General features: G+C 40.3%; 2 protein-coding genes across 3 annotated transcripts; both read left to right on the forward strand.

Moving 5' to 3' along the window:
* Positions 1 to 3,624: 3,624 nt before the first annotated feature.
* LOC4326250 (GDSL esterase/lipase At1g28600) lies at positions 3,625 to 7,260 on the forward strand. Of its 2 annotated transcripts, XM_015777618.3 has the most exons (6): positions 3,625 to 3,979; positions 4,090 to 4,308; positions 5,518 to 5,666; positions 5,773 to 6,049; positions 6,546 to 6,808; positions 6,911 to 7,260. In XM_015777618.3, the coding sequence occupies exons 1-6, from the start codon at positions 3,685 to 3,687 to the stop codon at positions 6,986 to 6,988; spliced, it is 1,281 nt and encodes a 426-aa protein (XP_015633104.1). In that variant the 5' UTR covers positions 3,625 to 3,684; the 3' UTR covers positions 6,989 to 7,260. The 2 variants fall into 2 exon arrangements, with proteins under 2 accessions (XP_015633104.1, XP_066168012.1); XM_066311915.1 differs by having other exon boundaries at positions 6,546 to 6,970.
* Positions 7,261 to 8,254: 994 nt separating this feature from the next.
* On the forward strand, positions 8,255 to 12,830 carry LOC9266391 (GDSL esterase/lipase At1g28600-like). Its single transcript, XM_015787177.3, is given in 6 exon segments — positions 8,255 to 8,569; positions 8,571 to 8,659; positions 8,778 to 8,999; positions 11,350 to 11,498; positions 11,599 to 11,875; positions 12,207 to 12,830. Coding segments are annotated over 6 exon segments (1,209 nt in total). The 5' UTR covers positions 8,255 to 8,378; the 3' UTR covers positions 12,488 to 12,830.
* The last annotated feature ends 5,424 nt before the right edge of the window (positions 12,831 to 18,254 follow it).

An 18,254-nucleotide genomic window follows, 5' to 3' on the forward strand; every position in this document is an offset into this window, starting at 1 on the left:
CTGGCCTAATGTTCTGCTTTAGCCAGTTTTAAAACTATAATTTCTGGAAATACAAACTACTCATTTGAATTTGACGAGTGAAAAGAGAGACTATTGCTGTTAACAAGTCACACCACTCACCAGCCATCAAATGTGGAGACTAGTATATGCGATTCGTGGTTCCCACTTGGAATAATTGTTCATCTACTCAAGTTGAAAGCAAATTTAGATAGGAGATTTCCAGCGATGGAATATTCTCGGTGAGCGGCAACCCGTCGGTGAACAATTCAATGTGGCTTGCAAGTGTCAAATCCCTGGGTGATTCGTAAATTCTGAAGGGGACACTTAAAAGCTTTTAATGCTGATGAGGTAAAGCAAATTACTTATGTTCATGGGAGTTTTTTTTTCTTTTGACCGTATCTGATACGGTCCTCTATAAAAGCAAAAGATTAGCGCGCGTTCCAATTTTCTTCCTTTTTTTTTCATTCAGTTCTTGCACCTGACTTGTGAAGATTGAATCGCAATATTCAAAATAGTAATAGTGCATAAACGAATCTCAAAATGGTGCTCTTTTCTCTTTCACAATGTTTGGTGCGATGGAGAAGAGAATCTTTATGTACTACTAGCCTGTTTGGCATAGCTTCAGCTCCACCTCCATCTCTCGTAAGCTGGAACTCAGCCAAACAGTTTCAGCTCCATCTAATTAAACTGAGAGCGGAGCTAGGTAAACCTCTCTCACAAAATAAACTCCTGAAACTAAATTTAGAAGCTGGATGTCTGGTACACCAAAGTACACTAAAAATGCATCACTCTACAAGAATATACTAAGATCAGGAACAAGTTACTATTTCTTTTTTCTTTTCAAAAGTGTGTCAGTGGATGCATTTGTGGGTGTGTAATTGCGGTCTTGCGGTCTTGCGTATGTGATGATATGTGCATGTGTGTCTAATGTGTAAAGAAAAAAAAATCAAGATGTGCAACATGATAATTTATATGCAAAAATAACAAAAAAAATGTTTTATACATGGGGATATGAGTATGAAAAACAGTGCATTCTGTAACTACCAATAATGATGGGACGTATTATTTGTGTACTGTTTGGTCCTTGAATTTGTCCTTTTTTACCGTGTATACATAATTTTGAGTTGATTTTTTTGTTGGTACAGATCTTTTTTTCCGTCTCATGGTGGCGATCTGCCGACCAAAACTAATACTCCCTTCGTCCCACTGAAGAATAAGGCACACACATATTTTAAAGATTCAACTTTTTAAATATTTGATCAGTAACTATTTTATTATAAATAAAATTTTATTTGTTAAAAATAATATTACTAGATTGATATTTAAATTTACTTTCATATGATTATGATTTTATTCTTATAAACATAGTAAATTTTTTTGACAAAAAATATATATGAAAAATTAGTTTTGGAGACTGATAAATTTAAGTGTTTTATTTAGTGGGACGGAGCGAGTAAGACAAAGAGGAGATTAGTACACAAAATAACACCATAGTTGTTGCTAGTACTTGCTAACTTGTTACCTTGTGCCTCAACACCGCATATATATACTTTCGTGAACTCTCTACCTCCAAGAACACATTGCTTGGCAAGGATCCTGCTAGTCCTGCTGTGTTAGTACTTAGGAGTAGTGTACATATCGTTGAGCTCCGTACGCCTTAAATCTTTTTCATATTTTTGTGTACATTTGAGTGCACGTTTAGACGTTGGTAGTATGATATCACCGCACTGCGTGGTAACGCTTTAGAGATTTTATGAGAAGCCGATATTTCTTGTGTATATATGAGATTGAAAAAATTAAACCATGGTCATGCAAATTTGCTTTCTCCTTTTTGGGTGAGTATGACTGCTCTTGTTTGTATCCACAAAATCCTGACAAGTGGCATAGCCCATAAATAATATCCTCTCAAAGAATGCACGAGAATGTTGTTTTAAGAAATGAAAAAGATTAGAACACTTCAAAATTTTGGAAGTGTTGGATAAATAGTACAGTCACGAGCAAATTATATCAATCAATTAAGTCAAATCATTGCAACATCAACTTTACAACATTTTATACTTTTCTTACATATATAGGAGTATATGACAAACTATTACTCATATAAAAAAACACATTTCTCGTTGAACTATACTTGTCGTTTCTTCTAACATGTGTTCCCCCACTTTTGTCACATTATGAATGTGGATTTTTTTTTGAGAACCAGGAATTTATTAAACTTAGAAGCAGTCCACATATTATATATGAATGTGGATTGACAAAGTCATCATAACCTAAATACGAGCACCATGTCACATAAAGAATAATAAACCTAAATACAAGCATCCGTGTGATGTCAAGTGTACGGTTTGAACCCATGTGAATAGGTTTTATTACAAGTAATTTAACCTAGTGAGTTATTATGCTAAAGAGCATGACTAACATTTTTGCCAAAATTCAATCTCCTTAAATCTTTTTTTAATCTCTAATGGAATTTAAGGGATAAAAATATCCTTTCCCTCTAAGAGATAGCCCAATTTAACTTCTCAAAATAAAAATGTGTCTACATAAAAAAACTTCAGACAAAACTAGACCTATTTTCTTGTACTCCCACGGTTGACTCCTAAGCGTGTGAATCGGTCGGTGATGGCTATCCGGGGTGAGGCCCTCCCTCGACTTATGGAGAGACATTTATGGTGATGGGGATGATGTTTTCAGCTTGTTTAGGGCTATTGTGGGAGGTTAATTTTTTTGAAAAAACCTGCAAAATATTTATATTAGAAGTAGTATAGACAATCCATTGACATGCTCTAAGTTTGTTATTCTTAAAAGTTAGGAGTATATTTCAAATTTTGAACTTTTTAAAATAATGTTGTAAAATAAACTACGATGAGAAAACCAAAGATTCAAAGAAACAACGCTAGATTAAAGTTGTAAGATTTTAATTTTGGTTTATAAGGATTGCCCCTCCGAGCCGTTCTGCGTGCTGAGCTTCGTATTATTGTTCTTTGGGCCGTTTGCCCATGGGAGAAGCGAGATGACGAAAACATATTTTCACTCACACACGGTTTTCATCATACGGAAGTGCCTCACCATTCGGAATACGTAATTTTCGTACGTCCTTGTTGCGTTTTACCGGTTTCACCAGGTCACGTAGACGTAGAGTATCCAAAACCTTTGCCTTAATTAATACTTCCTTCGTCCTAAAATAAATATAGTTTTGTACTATTCACGTTCAACGTTTGACCATTCGTCTTATTTAAAATTTTTTTATGATTAATATTTTTATTGCTATTAGATGATAAAACATGAATATTACTTTATGTGTGACTAAATATTTTTAAATTTTTCAAATAAGATGGACGGTCAAACGTGGGGCACGGATATCCACGAATGCATTTATTTTGGGACGGAAGTAATACTAAAAAGAACATATGTTTGTGTGCAAAAAATAATGGATTCGACGTGTACTTCAAAGAGGGCCTCTTAACTGAGCACATCTCATCATTCTCGAAGGTTAGAAAGCACACTTGTCACACGTGAGAGCGACCACTGGCCCCACTGACCCGTGGGCCTCTGTCACCGCGACCCCACATGTCAGTGACTACCGCAGCGTTTATAAAAGCCACGTTAGACTTGGACCAACGCAAAGCATCGCCGCGACGACTTTCTCTCCTTTTCTCCGTTCATCTCGAGCAGAGGAGAGGAATGGATTCCTCCTCCACCTCCGGGAGGAAGGGAGGAGGACTCCTCCTCTCGCCGCCGCCGGCGGCGGTAGTTGTGGCGGTGGCGGTGCTCCTGTCGGCGGCAGAGGCGGCGACGGAGGAGCCGTGCTACCCGCGGCTGTTCAGCTTTGGGGACTCGCTGACGGACACGGGCAACTTCGCCTTCATCTACGGCAACGACTCCCGCGAGCCGGCGCTCCGCCCGCCCTACGGCGAGACCTTCTTCCACCGCGCCACCGGAAGATTCTCCGACGGCCGCCTCGTCGTCGATTTCATCGGTACTCTGCTCGCGGCGATTTTCAGCCCCCTCCTCCCCTGCATCGATTGGTCGACCGATCGAACGACCCGACTAACCTGAGATTTGAAATTTGGGTGCACCGCGCCGCAGCGGACGCGCTGGGGCTGCCGTTCGTGCGGCCGTACTTGAGCGGGCGGACCGCGGGGGACTTCGCATGCGGGGCCAACTTCGCGGTGGGCGGCGCCACGGCGCTCAGCCCGGCCTTCTTCCGGGCGAGAGGGGTGCCCATGGCTGACATCGTGCACCTCGACATGGAGATGAAGTGGTTTCGTGATCTGCTGAAACTGCTCTGCCCCGGCGACCTGGCCGGTATGTTGATATAATCCCTCCTCTCTCTCTACCCACCTTTGACGATGACATTTTCAACTAGCGATATGAAATCGTAGCAGTAGACTAGTAGTTTGGTGGGGGTTAATGTCTTGATGATGATGCGCATCTGGTGATAAATAGAATGGTCTGAATGTGACACATGGAGATTGGAGAAGCAAATCCCAAACATGCCACAAACTGATTAGTAGAGTATAAGCACGCAGACTGACAGGTACTAAGGCACTGTCTCAACCTTTTGTGGCTCTCAGAAGACATGGAAGGTGGGAGTTGGCTAGAAAGTTGAAGAGAAAAAAAAAAAGGAAAAGTATGCTATAGCATTTTCCTTATGGTGTGGAACTTATCCTAGTACCTTCTATGCCATTTCAGAATTGGTGCAATGGTATACAATATATATTCCTTGATTCCTTTTTAGTTTTTACTTGTGCTTTAGGACGTTGACATGGTTTCTAAAGAATATAACTGCATCGAAGTATTTTCCACGATACACTACTAATGTCATTTTCACATATTATATGTCACCTGTGGTTACTTGGTTTAGACACAAAAAAATGTGCATCCAAAGAAAATAACAGCACAAGGAAAATAAGAAAAGCAATTCATCATTACCAGAAATAGTGGGGTTTATTTGTGGCTTGAAGATTGACAGCTTTTGTTGATTGCTGCTAGGCAGATGGTCCATTTCAAAATCCATAACCGTCATTGTCAAACACCTTAAGTCCATAACTGATACTGTATTTTCTATAAAAAGGAAATATTGTAAAAGGAGTCCTAAAACTTTCTGCAGTTTATATATATATATATATATATATATATATATATATATATATATATATAAAATCACACCGCGAATCCATAACACATTGTTTTCCAAAGAATACATCATCATTAGTTGAAATTAAAAATTATAAAAAATATTTTATAAATGGACACCATGTCACTGCTACATATGAACTTTGCCCTTGAATTGATGGCATACAACATAAATCAGAAATCAATTAATACGCCAAGGGGAAGATCATGCTGCTACAAATCTGGTTTTTAGTAGAAATGACAAGTAGTAAGCTTCCTGTGATCCTTTAAATGTTTAACTATGATATAATAAATAAGCAATTGTGATATGCTTAAAATTCCATTTTCAGCTATAATATCATATTTACATACTGATTCTAAACACTAGTTATTGCACAGGTTGCACAGGCATGATGAATCAATCTCTTTTCCTGGTCGGAGAAATTGGGGGCAATGATTACAACCTACCTCTTCTCAGCGGGGTGTCCATTACAAAGATTCGCAGCTTCACTCCGAGTGTCATTGCCAAAATTTCTTCTACAATCACCGTGAGTAACGTGCCTATGTTACATCTTTTCTGTGTACCTTGAGACCCTGTATCAAGAAGCAATACAAAATTACATGGCTTGTAATGCAACAGCGTTGAGTTTGCAGGAATTGATTGGGCTTGGAGCCAAGACGCTGGTTGTTCCTGGTAACCTCCCCATTGGATGTGTTCCAAATTACCTCATGATATTCAAGAGTGGTAAGAAGGAAGATTATGAGCCAGAGACAGGTTGCCTCAGGTGGATGAACGAGTTCTCGCAATACCACAACAAACTTCTTATAGATGAATTGGAAAAGTTACGCAAGCTTCATCCTGATGTGGCCATCATCTATGCTGATTACTATGGAGCTGCCATGGAAGTTTTCCTTTCCCCTGAACAATTTGGTGAGTTCAGTTAATTCATTACTGTTTCTACTATGATTTCTTTTCGAAAGCTTAACACTACTAATTTTAGTTTTTAGGTTACAAGAAAAATACTCTATATGTGTTCTCTTAAATTTGATTACCTTAGTGCTTCTCAAACGAAGCAAATCTGTCTGTATCCTTCATATGTTTGTAAGGTTCAGAAGTTTATTTTCATCATGTCACGTAATGCACCCCCACGCCAGACCTCTGTTCAGATATCTGCATTCTTATCATGGTATAGATATATTATGTGTATTACAAATTATTGCATTCTTACCATGGTATAGATACATTATGTGTATTACAAATTAACATGACATCACTTGTACCGAGTTTAAGACTGAACTAACTAGTCGGTTACACTAGAAAAACTGTCTAGAAGCCTTAATATGGAGGAAAGCGCATATTATCAAGAAAAAGATCATTTTTTTCTTCTGAGTATAGCTTGTTTAACATTTCCCTAACCTCGGTTCAGGAATCAAAGATCCTTTGACAGCTTGTTGTGGTGGAGGAGGACCGTATGGTGTATCTGGAACTGCAAGATGTGGATATGGTGAATACAAGGTTTGCGATGACCCACAAAAGTTTGGGTCATGGGATGGCTTCCATCCATCAGAAGCTGCATACAAGGCCATTGCAATTGGACTGCTACGAGGTTCATATACACAACCTTCATTTGCTACCACCACTAATTCGTGCCCGCAAATTACTGAGCTCAGTTCTTCTGTTGAATACAAGGTCCTCTACGATTTGTAATTCTGTAACTATATTTTTTTTATTATATAGACAATACGTGTGATTAAAAGATGTAACGATTGTGGTATTTTTGCCTCATTACAGAACTGCAGAACTGTTCTACACAGAATGGCTGTTGCCCAAGTGATTGGCTGGCTCTTGTTATTCCTTCTCTGTTTTTAGTCACGACCACAAGGTTTTATTTGTGGATCGTTTGATTCTTCGTAAATTTTTAAGATTTATTATTTCTTATAGGGTATGTGTAGTATTATTATAATTTAGCTCCATTGTTTTTCTTCTGTGTATAGTGAAAGGGTTAGGGGTTACAGGGAGACAACTACATTCTTTGGTCACCTTGGCTGCGTGGCTGATGTGGCCGTGATGTCGCTTCTCGTAGAGGCATTTCTTATGAGCGATATTGTATAAAGATCATGCAATCCGATCGCTTTATCTAATTTTTAGTGAGTTCCATGACTCTTATTTGTATCCACAATCATCAGAAGTGCCATATAGCTTAAATAAAAAAACTGTCAGTGTCAAACATGTACGGGATATTGTTTAAAGAAATCGAAATAACGAAAACACTTCAAATATTAGATAATATAAAAAGCACAACTACCAGTATATATCAATCAGGTCAATTATGTTGCAACATCATTAATTCACTACCTACTCTCCTTGCACCTAACACTCTTAAGAGAAGCGATTATTTACTTAATACTCCCTCCGTCACAAAAAACGTAAGCTAGTAAGGAATAAAATAATCTAGTACAACGAATATATGGATAATTGTACTAGATTATCCTATTTCATACAAGGTTGAGTATATTTTATAGAGGAAGTAAAAAAAATATTGTCATTGTCGTTGGACTACACTTATTTTCCCATTTCTATCTCCTCGAGTCTTATCACCTGAACCATTTTGTGATTTGTTGCTGCAAGCCTCATTATCGTTCGATAAGTTGTTTCACCATGGCAGAATGCGAACGACGGGGAAAAATATTTTCACTTACGCTTGGTTAAATATACATCGCCGAAAAAAAATCAATATATGGATGTATCAAATCTTTTGGTCCAAAGTAATGATATACAACAATCTGTGTATCTAAAAGTGTTACCTTACGACTTACGAAATAAACGTACTTGTAAACGCAACTCAACTGGTTAGCTTTCTCGTGGTAGAACGAAGTCCCCTTGATTCAAATCCTATACTTGACATGAGCATTTGCATTTACGGGTAATTATTATTTTAGCGATGAGTGATATATATAGGGATCAATGTGTACGTATCATGAGCGCTTAGCATTTATACTACGTTTTCACAGTGCATTTAGTGGAGGATGGAGCGTACCTGTCACCGTCTCATGTGTAATAGGCTAACAGCGACCAGAGGCCCTACTGACCTGTGGGCATTCGTCACTCGAGCCCACTTAACATTAACGAGCCACGCTTACGTTTCTTGGAGTATTTGCCTTTTTTGGGCCAACGCGAAAAAACACCGCAGAGCCAATCCCAGTGGCCGCTTCGCCTTCGGGCCCGACGTCGAGCAGAAGCAAACGAAAGTGTAGGAAGAATGGTCTCCTCCACTTCCGGAGGAGGAGCAGGCCTCCTCTCGCCGCCGGCGGTAGTGCTGGCGGTGGCAGTTGTGCTGTCGGCGGCGGCGGCGGCGGCACAGGCGCTGGCGGCGCCGTGCTACCTGCGCGTGTTCAGCTTCGGGGACTCGCTGGCGGACACGGGCAACGTCGCTTTCCTCTCCGGCAACGACCTCGCAGCTGTGGCCACCCTACGGCGAGACCTTCTTCCACCGCGCCACCGGCCGGTGCTCCGACGGCCGCCTCATCATCGACTTCATCGGTACGCCTCATCATCCATCCATCCTGCAGGCCTCGTCTGCATCGATTGATCGCTCGATCCGTTTGCTAATATGAGACGTGTAATTCGCGCGCGCGCGTGTGGGTACGCCGCGCCGCAGCTGAAGCAATGGGGCTGCCGTTCCTGCGGCCGTACTGGGGAGGGCAGACCGCGGAGGACTTCGCCAGCGGGGCCAACTTCGCGGTGGGCGGCGCCACGGCGCTCGGCCCGGACTTCTTCCGGGAGAGAGGGGTGCCCACGGACGACGGTGTCGTGCACCTCGAGATGGAGATGGGGTGGTTCCGCGATCTGCTCGACATGCTCTGCGCCGGCGACATGGACGGTATGTTTGAATCAACCAACACCTTTCGGCTTTCGGCTTTCGGCTTTCGCCTTGCACCACCAACCTTTGAGGCTTCGACAATGACGTTTGGAACGAGATCGTGGCAGTTCTCATTTTCTAAGCACTAGTCATAGCAGTTTGCTATTAGTTGGTGGGGCTTTATTGTCTAGAAAGGTGCGTGTCTAGAGATACCACAATCATTAACAATATCTATCTATCTATCTATCTATCTATCTATCTATTATCTATCTACCTATTATATTATTAAAGGATTAGAAAAAGGAGCCTCCACGTTCGCTCTCATGGCTTAGAAATTCTCGCATTAATCGGAGAAAAAGAAAAAAACAAAGTCCATATAGAAATACAATTTAGAAATAGTTGAAATTCGGAATTAAAAAATAAGGAATATTAGAAGAGGAGACTAGAGTACATATAGAAATACAATTAGAAAATAACTGAAATTCTGAATTAAAAATAAGGAATATTAGAAGTAGAGTATAGAGTCCATATAGAAATACAATTAGGAAATAATAGAAATTCAGAATTAAAAATAAGGAATATTAGAAGTAGAGTATAGAGTCCATATGGAAAATCAGAGTCCATATTAGAAATACAATTTAGAAATAGTTGAAATTCGAAATTAAAAAATAAAGAATATTAGAAGAGGAGACTAGAGTCCATATAGAAATACAATTAGAAAATAACTGAAATTCGGAATAAAAAAAAGGAATATTAGAAGTAGAGTATAGAGTACATATAGAAATACAATTAGGAAATAATAGAAATTCGGAATTAAAAATAAGGAATATTAGAAGTAGAGTATAGAGTCCATATAGAAATACAATTAAGAAAAAAAATTCAGAATTAAAAAATAAGGAATGTTAGAAGTAGAGAATAGAGTCCATATAGGAATTTAAAACTAACTAAAATTCAGAATAAACATAATAAAATTAAAAGTAGAGTTTAGAGTCCGTATAAAAATACAATTTCTAAATAACTAAAATTCAAAATTAAGAAAAATATGGGAAGAAGAGTTTAAATTAATATAGGAATACAATTTAGAAGTAACTGAAATTTGAAATTAAAATTAAAGAATACTGAAAGATGAATTTATATAGAAATACAATTTAGAAATAGCTGAAATTCGGAATTAAAAAATAAGGAATAATAGAAGAGGAGACTAGAGTCCATATAGAAATACAATTTAGAAATAGTTGAAATTCGGAATTAAAAAAATAAGGAATATTAGAAGAGTAGACTAGAATCCATATAAAAATACAATTAGGAAATAACTGAAATTTGGAATTAAAAATAAGGAATATTAGAAGTAGAGTATAGAGTCCATACGGAAATACAATTAGAAAATAATAGAAACTTGGAATTAAAAAATAAGGAATATTAGAAGTAGAGTATAGAGTCCATATAGAAATACAATTAAGAAAAAAAAAATAGAAATTAGGAATTAAAAATAAGGAATATTAGAAGTAGAGTATAGAGTCCATATAGGAATTTAAAACTAACTAAAATTTAGAATAAACATAATAAAATGAAAAGTAGTGTGTAGAGTCCGTATAAAAATACAATTTACAAATAACTAAAATTAGAAATTAAGAAAAACATGGGAAGAAGAGTTTAAAGTCAATATAGGAATACAATTTAGAAGTAACTGAAATTTGAAATTAAAAATTAAAGAATTTTGAAAGATGAATTTAGAATCCACATAGAAATACAATTAAAAATAATAAAAGTTCAGAATTAAAAAAATATATTAAAAGACAAGTCCAGAGTCCATATAGGAATATATATAATTTACAAATAACTAAAGTTTGATATTAAAAATAATTAATAACTAACACGTATATAAAATACAATATAAATATTACGCATGAGTAGTTTCGTAAAGTTATTGTAAAATTTAAAATTATATTGTCATTGTAATATATTTTAATAATATAGTGAGAAAATATATATGCTATTATATAAGAGAAAATATAATGGTACTAGCCGCGTAATCTGCGCGAGCCACCATGCTAGTTTGGAGTATACTACTACTGCTACTATACAATAATGCACACCATGCCACTGCCAAATATTTGGTCAACATGATATGATTTCCACGTGAATAATTGCTTAACCCTTGAATTGGTTGCATAGAATAAAATAAAAAAAATAAATATGCCAGGTCAATGATTGTGGGTTTGCTACAAATCTGTCTAGTTTATAATAGGATAATAAACGAACATGCTAGAAGTAGTAGGTGAAGATAGTTTAGTTTAACTACCATATAAAGCAGCAATTTTGATAGTTAAAGTTCCCTTTCAGCTATTACTAAACGATGTTTATGGCACAGGTTGCAAGGGCATGATGAATCAATCTCTCTTTTTGGTCGGAGAAATCGGAGGCAATGATTACAACTATCCTCTTATGAGCGGCGTGCCCATTGAAAAGATTCGCAGCTTCACTCCTAGTGTTATTGCCAAAATTTCTTCTACAATCACCGTGAGTAATGTGCCTGCATCTTTTTATATACCTTGAGCTCCTGTTTCACGAAGCAATATAATATTATATAGCTTGTAATGCAATAAAGTTGAGTTCGCAGGAATTGATCGGACTTGGAGCCAAGACACTAGTTGTTCCTGGTAACCTCCCAATTGGATGTATTCCAACATACCTCATGCAATTTGAGAGTGATAAGAAGGAAGATTATGAGCCAGAGATAGGTTGTCTTAGGTGGATGAATGAGTTCTCGCAATACCACAACAAACTTCTTATAGATGAATTGGAAAACTTGCGCAAGCTTCACCCCGATGTGGCCATCATCTATACTGATTACTATGGAGCTGCCATGGAAATTTTTCTTTCCCCTGAACAATTTGGTGAGTGCAGCTAGTTCATTACTGTTTGTAAGCTTTATACTATTAATTAATTCTAGTTTGTAGGTTACTACAAGAAATAAAATACTAGCTTTCTGTTGACCTGTTAAATTCGACTTCCATAGCATTTCTTGAACAAAGGAAATCTTTCTGTAAATATGCTTGTACCACAATCATAACATCTAATTAGGGTTTCTCTCCCTCCATATATTTACCAGGTTGGCTATTCTATTTTCATCATGTCATGGAATGCACTCCTCAACTACTTTCTACATTGATAAAGAACATTTTTTCTTGTTGGTAGCTTGTTTAACACTCCCAAACTGCGATTCAGGAATTGAGGATCCTTTGGTCGCTTGCTGTGGTGGAGGAGGACCTTATGGTGTATCTGCATCTGCAGGCTGTGGATATGGTGAATACAAAGTGTGTGATGACCCATCAAAGTATGCATCGTGGGATGGCTTTCATCCATCAGAAGCTGCATACAAGGGCATTGCAATTGGCCTGCTACAGGGCCCATACACTCAACCTCCAATCGCTAGCATCACCGATTCTTGTCTACAGATCATTGGCCTCGGTTCTTCTGCTGAACGCAAGGTCATCTATGACATGTAGTTCTGTAATTATATTTTGTTATTATTATACACAATATATGCAATTAAAATATGTAAGGACTGTGGTATTGTTCTCATTATAGAACTGTAGTACTATTATACACATCATGACTGTTACCAAGTGACCTGCTGGCTTTGTCATTTTTCTTCCTCTTTTTTTTTTGTCATGAGGTTTTTTTCATTGTTCTTTTTCTTCTTCTTAAACTTTTGAGATTTCTTTTTTCTTTGTTTCTTATACGCTTGTGGCGTAATGTTCTAACTTATTGTAGCACAAGGCTTAGTGGTTACTAGGAGATATGTACATTAATTCTTTGTTCACCTTGTCTGGATGGCTGGTGTCGTCGTTATGTCGCCTATTCCTTTTGCCTTTCTCGAGAATGTTTCATGCATACTCCCTCCGTCCCATAAAAAACCTAATTCTGAATTTGAATCTGTACTTATTCCCGTAAAAAATAAATCTGAATTAGATTTTGTATAGGACAGATGGAGTACTTCTGGGTTCTGGATCGTATGATCTCTACACTACTACAGAAAGCGTTTTTGCATACGGGCGGAATCGATCTTCACATGCGGTTGGCCGGCCCGCATGCGCGAAATGGTCTGCAAAGATCACCATTTGCGCATGCGGCCGTCGCAGCCGCATGCGAAGATTGATCTTCGCATGCGGTCACTTAAGACGGCCGCATGCGAAAATAGATCTTCGCATGCGGTCCATATAAGAAGCCGCATGCGAAGATATATTTTCCCATGCGGTCGACCTAAGAAGACCGCATGCGAAGATCTATTTTCGCATGCGGGCGTCTTAAGTAGACCGCATGCGAAATTCAATTTCCGAATAGCTAAAATAATATTTATTCTAGCATTTTGGTGATTCGTAATTAATATGAAATTATTGAGAGATTTATTATCGTATTTCGGAGTAGTAAGCATATAAGATAAGACAAGTGCCGCAGTAACAAACATGTAATACATAACCATTAATTCAATCGTAATTTACATACAAATATATAATACAAGTGGCACAGTTTTTTCATCATATGTATAAGTAGTGTACATGTTATTGCATATGTTCTTTCTCCCACTCTCTGAGAGGTTTAAATTTGTCGTCCATTGCGAGTTCACTCTGGTTGTCGTAGAAGAGACCTCTTGCGTTGCAGACATCGCGACGGATGAATCGGCAGAGGTCAGCGGCCACGTTCAAGATAGTAGTGTGGTTGAATCGTTGTGCAATATATGGGATTTCGGGGATCTGCACACAGAAAGGAAAATAAAACGGTACTCAGTGAGAAGTGTGTGCGAGATGGGTTTCTTTGTAGAGAAGAGTTCGATGACCTACTCGGTTACTGGTTGTTTTGTACCTCCCATTTACTCTGAGCATCTCGCACACGTAATAACCACACAAGTTGGTTCCTGGTGGTTGTTTGTAGCACTGCGATATAATTATGGGGACCGATCTCAGTAGATATATTTAGTATATATGTACTATTCGATAATTAGTTGTATTGGTATAAATTTGATAGTACCGGCCAGCCAGTCCTGACGGATAACTTCTTCTGGGATGGAATATGTACTGGTCCACCTCTTTTGCGGTAGTACTTGTGTGCTCTGTTTGAAGGAAACAATTGTTTTATTAGTAGTTAGAAGACTGGTGATCGACCTAAACAATTTATAGTAATGAAATGTTTATCACTTACAAATTCAAAATAGTGAGGAATTCCATAAATGTCTCCTTGTCATAGTGTGCGGGGTCCAATGATATGATCAATTGGTCTTTCGGATATACAAGGAATAATATGTAGTGGTCTCTACATATAAGATAGGCTTATTGGAGACAGAAAATTCCGAAGAAGATAAATTAATTAAACAAAAAGAAGAGAGAGCTTACGTGAACTGGTAGGGGACCATTAAGACATCTTTGTCGGCGTGCGCCAACATTGCTATTGCCAAGTATGTTGCTACTTCTAGCTTCTTCCTCTTGTGCAATGTCTTCACATATTCTTCCTTTTCTTCCGGGGTCTTGCCAACCAATTGCTCGCAGTCCTGTCTCAGCTCTACGGTGTGTTGTGTTTTGCATATTCTTGTTGGATCGACGTATCCAACCTTTGCTCCAGTTCTATCAGCTTCGTGGAATTGCATACTGTACAATGAATAAAGAAGAAATGAGATTTGGTTTATTTGTTTCGAATGAAACGTGCAACATGTAATAAAGAGTTTAGACTTACAGACAGAAAGCCGCAACGAGATTAACGTCCATTTTATCTAGCTTGTAGAGGGCGTAAAGGTCTTGGAAAGAGATAAAAAATATCCCATTAGGACCACTCATGAAAGTGCCTTCCGGGACGGCGACGCTTATGAAACCGAGACCTTTCCTAGATGCCTTCATATACCATTCGTGCATTACCCTCATTTCCCATGGTAGCTTGTTCATAAGATAAGTTGGCAAGAATGGCTTGCCATACTCATAAGTTTCAGGCACATCGGCAGATAACCAGGATTGCACTTCATCTTGGGCCGCTAGTACTGACTTCTGGGAGTCTGACAAGACGTGAGCAAGTTCTTTTCTCTTCTCAGAATTCCTGAAAGCTGAAAACATGAACTTCTCCTTGTCCTTGTCAATCTCCTTTGGGTCGTATGTCGATATCAACTTTGGAATTATACGACGAGGTTCCAAAGTATTAGACTTTGGTTCGGATGTAGTACCATCTGGTATGTGCACTTCTTCTACCAGAGCAGATTGGGGTGTAGGTGGAGAGGTTTGAACTGAGGGCGGAGCCGGGGGAGCATGCTGTTTAGTTGGGGAGGTGGGAGAGGCTTGAACTGGTTGCGGGGTCGGGAGAGGCGGTTGTTGAGAAGGGGAGGGTGGTGGTGTAGGTTGGCGAGGCGGTGACCTAAGCGGTGGTGGTGACGGCGGATGTCGAGGTGACGGTGGTTCAGGAGGCGACGGTGGTGCAGGAGCGGCAGCAGTCATTGCCTGCGATGAGGATGGGGTTGAAGATCCTGCTGCAAGAACGGCCGCGCTCAGGATTATGTCTCTGCGGTGCCACAAGATAAACTGATTCACTGCATCACCGAGAAGTTCAATCCCCTCAGGTGCAGGTATGTCTAGTTCCAAGGAAACGTGGTCGCTATGGACCTTGGCGACCTGTACCCTTGCGTAATCCTCAGGGATTGCCGTGTTGTGGAATTGACGTCCGGGTATCGCTAAACCCGTTGCAACCTCCTTAGTCTTTCCAGCGCGGCCGATTGGTACGACGAGACTGCACGGAGTTGGTCCAGTTATACTATCCACAGGGAAGGTACTTGTCTGCACTGAGCCTACACTGCTGGGTACATTAGTTGTTTGCTGTGCGGATTGTGTGGGTTGCTGGCTATCAGGGAATAACCTTGGAAATGCTGTCGGGTTTTCAGCTGCCAACGAGTAGAAGTGTTCCTTCACTTGCGCATAGATCTTGTCCGATAGTTGTTCTTTGTATTTGTCTCTCTTCTTATAACTTGGTGCGTCTTGTGGAAACCCGACCTTCCAACTTGTCTTTGAGGACAAACCCCTTACACGTCCAGAGTGTTCAGCCGTCCCCAACGCCGCAGTAAGCTGATCTCTCTCCCTCCGTGGGACGAACTGTCCTGATCTTTCTTTCTCGACTATCTGCTGCAAATTAGTAGTCACTTCTTCTATGTCTGGAGTCTCGAATAGTATGTCTCCCTCATCCGAGACTTGACCTGTGCTGCGCGCCCAAACCCAGTTCTTGCTACGTTCAACCATGGGGTCTACCAGCAGGGGCTTACCGGCCGCGGCAAATCTTTGCTCGATCTCCCGCCATTGATCGACGTGACCAGCGTATCCGCTCGACCCCAATCTATGGGGATATTTGTTCTTCTTCGCGAGCTCGGACATTTTTTTCCTCAAAGCCAATGCTTCAGCTGTTGTACGATCCGCAACAAACGTGTCCCAGTCAGCCTGCGATATATGTCCATAATCCGTAAACGGTGGGAGATTCTTCTGAACATAATCCCGATTTAGATCGGACTTCCACTGTCGCCATCGATCTCCCATCTTTTTAAGTGCGTAATCTCTCCCCCTGACCTCTGATCCAGGAGGGAACACAAAATACTTCTGCAACTCATTCCAGAGAAGTGTCTTGATGTTGTCGTCCACTGTTTCCCACAACTTGACATTAATGGGACAACGCGTCCTGACTAGAGTGCCACAGGCGTTGCTGAACTTGGACCGCACTATCGGTGGCTCGATGGGCTTCCCATCCTGATCGAGAGCAATCACGTTGTAAGTTTCCTTGGGTAATTTATTCTTGCTTCTCTCACCACGTCTTTTTTTCCCACTCCCGCCTGCACTTGTAGATGTCTCCGTACGTTCAGGTGCAGACGTAGCGGTGTCCATCTCAACTTCTTGCTCTGTCCTGTTCCTCCCGGCTTTACGTTTTGAGCGGCGTCGGACTACCATCTGCACAGAATAGGTAACTCTATACACCATTAGGTTCATGTCACATCATAGTTAGGGAATAATACATGGCTAACGATTTTCATCACTTACGGCCTGTTCGATAGGTATGTAGTCCGGATCATCATCGCGGGGGGCGACTTGTGTTATTTCCATTGGAAACGGGTCACTTGGTGTGCGCCACGTTTCTTCACTAGAAGCGCCTGGATGCTTATTGCTACCGGAATTTTGAGGAGCGTTACCTTCTTGAGGCGCTATTGGTGCGTTCGATGGAACCTTTTCGTTCGACATCTTCCAACTTGACGTAAAAAAATTTGACATAAGTCCCAATTTTACGTAAGTCCCAATTTAACGCAATTTCACATAAGTCTCAATTTGACATAAGTCCCAATTTAACATAAGTCCGAATTATACATAAATCTCAATTTAACATAAGTCCCAATTATACATAAATCTCAAATTAACATAGGTCCCAATTTAGCATAAGTCACAATTAAACAGAAATCTCCATTTGACATAGGTGCCAATTTAACATAAGTCACAATTATACATAAATCTCAGTTTAACAAAAATCACAATTATACATAAATCCCAATATAACATAAGTCTCAACTTAAACATAAGTCACATTTTAACATAGCTGCCAATTTAACAAAAGTCCCAATTATACATAAATCTCAATTTAACAAAGTCCCAATTATACATAAATCCCAATTTAACATAAGTCCCAATTTAAACATAAGTCCCAATTTAAACATAAATCTCCATTTAACAATCCACAATTAAACATTCTCAAAATTAAACAATCCACAATTGCACATATCACAATCCACGATGCACAATTAAACAATCCACAATCCACAATTGCACATTTCACATTTCTTTTTTTAAAAGTAAATGTTACCGAGCGACGGCGGGGACGACCTGGCGGCGGCGATGACCTGGCGGCGGCGATGGCAACGGCGAGGGGGGAGAGGTCCGTGCGGCGGCGACGGCGACCTGGCGGCGGCGACGGCGACGGCGAGGGGGGAGAGGTCCTGGCAGTGGCGTCAGCGACGGCGAGGGGCGGGGCGACTTCGGGGAGGAGCCGGCGGTAGCGGGGACGACTTGGCGGCGGGGACGACCTGGCGGCGGCGATGGCAACGGCGAGGGGGGAGAGTTCCGTGCGGTGGCGACGGCGACCTGCCGGCGGCGACGGCGACGGCGAGGGGGGAGAGGTCCTGGCGGCAGCGACGGCAACGGCGAGGGGGGAGAGGTCCTGGCGGCGGCGACGGCAACGGCGAGGGGGGAGAGGTCCTGACGGCGGCGGCGGCGG

Source organism: Oryza sativa, chromosome 1 (assembly GCF_034140825.1).
Source record: "Oryza sativa Japonica Group chromosome 1, ASM3414082v1".
In the NCBI taxonomy this organism is placed as follows: domain Eukaryota; kingdom Viridiplantae; phylum Streptophyta; class Magnoliopsida; order Poales; family Poaceae; genus Oryza; species Oryza sativa.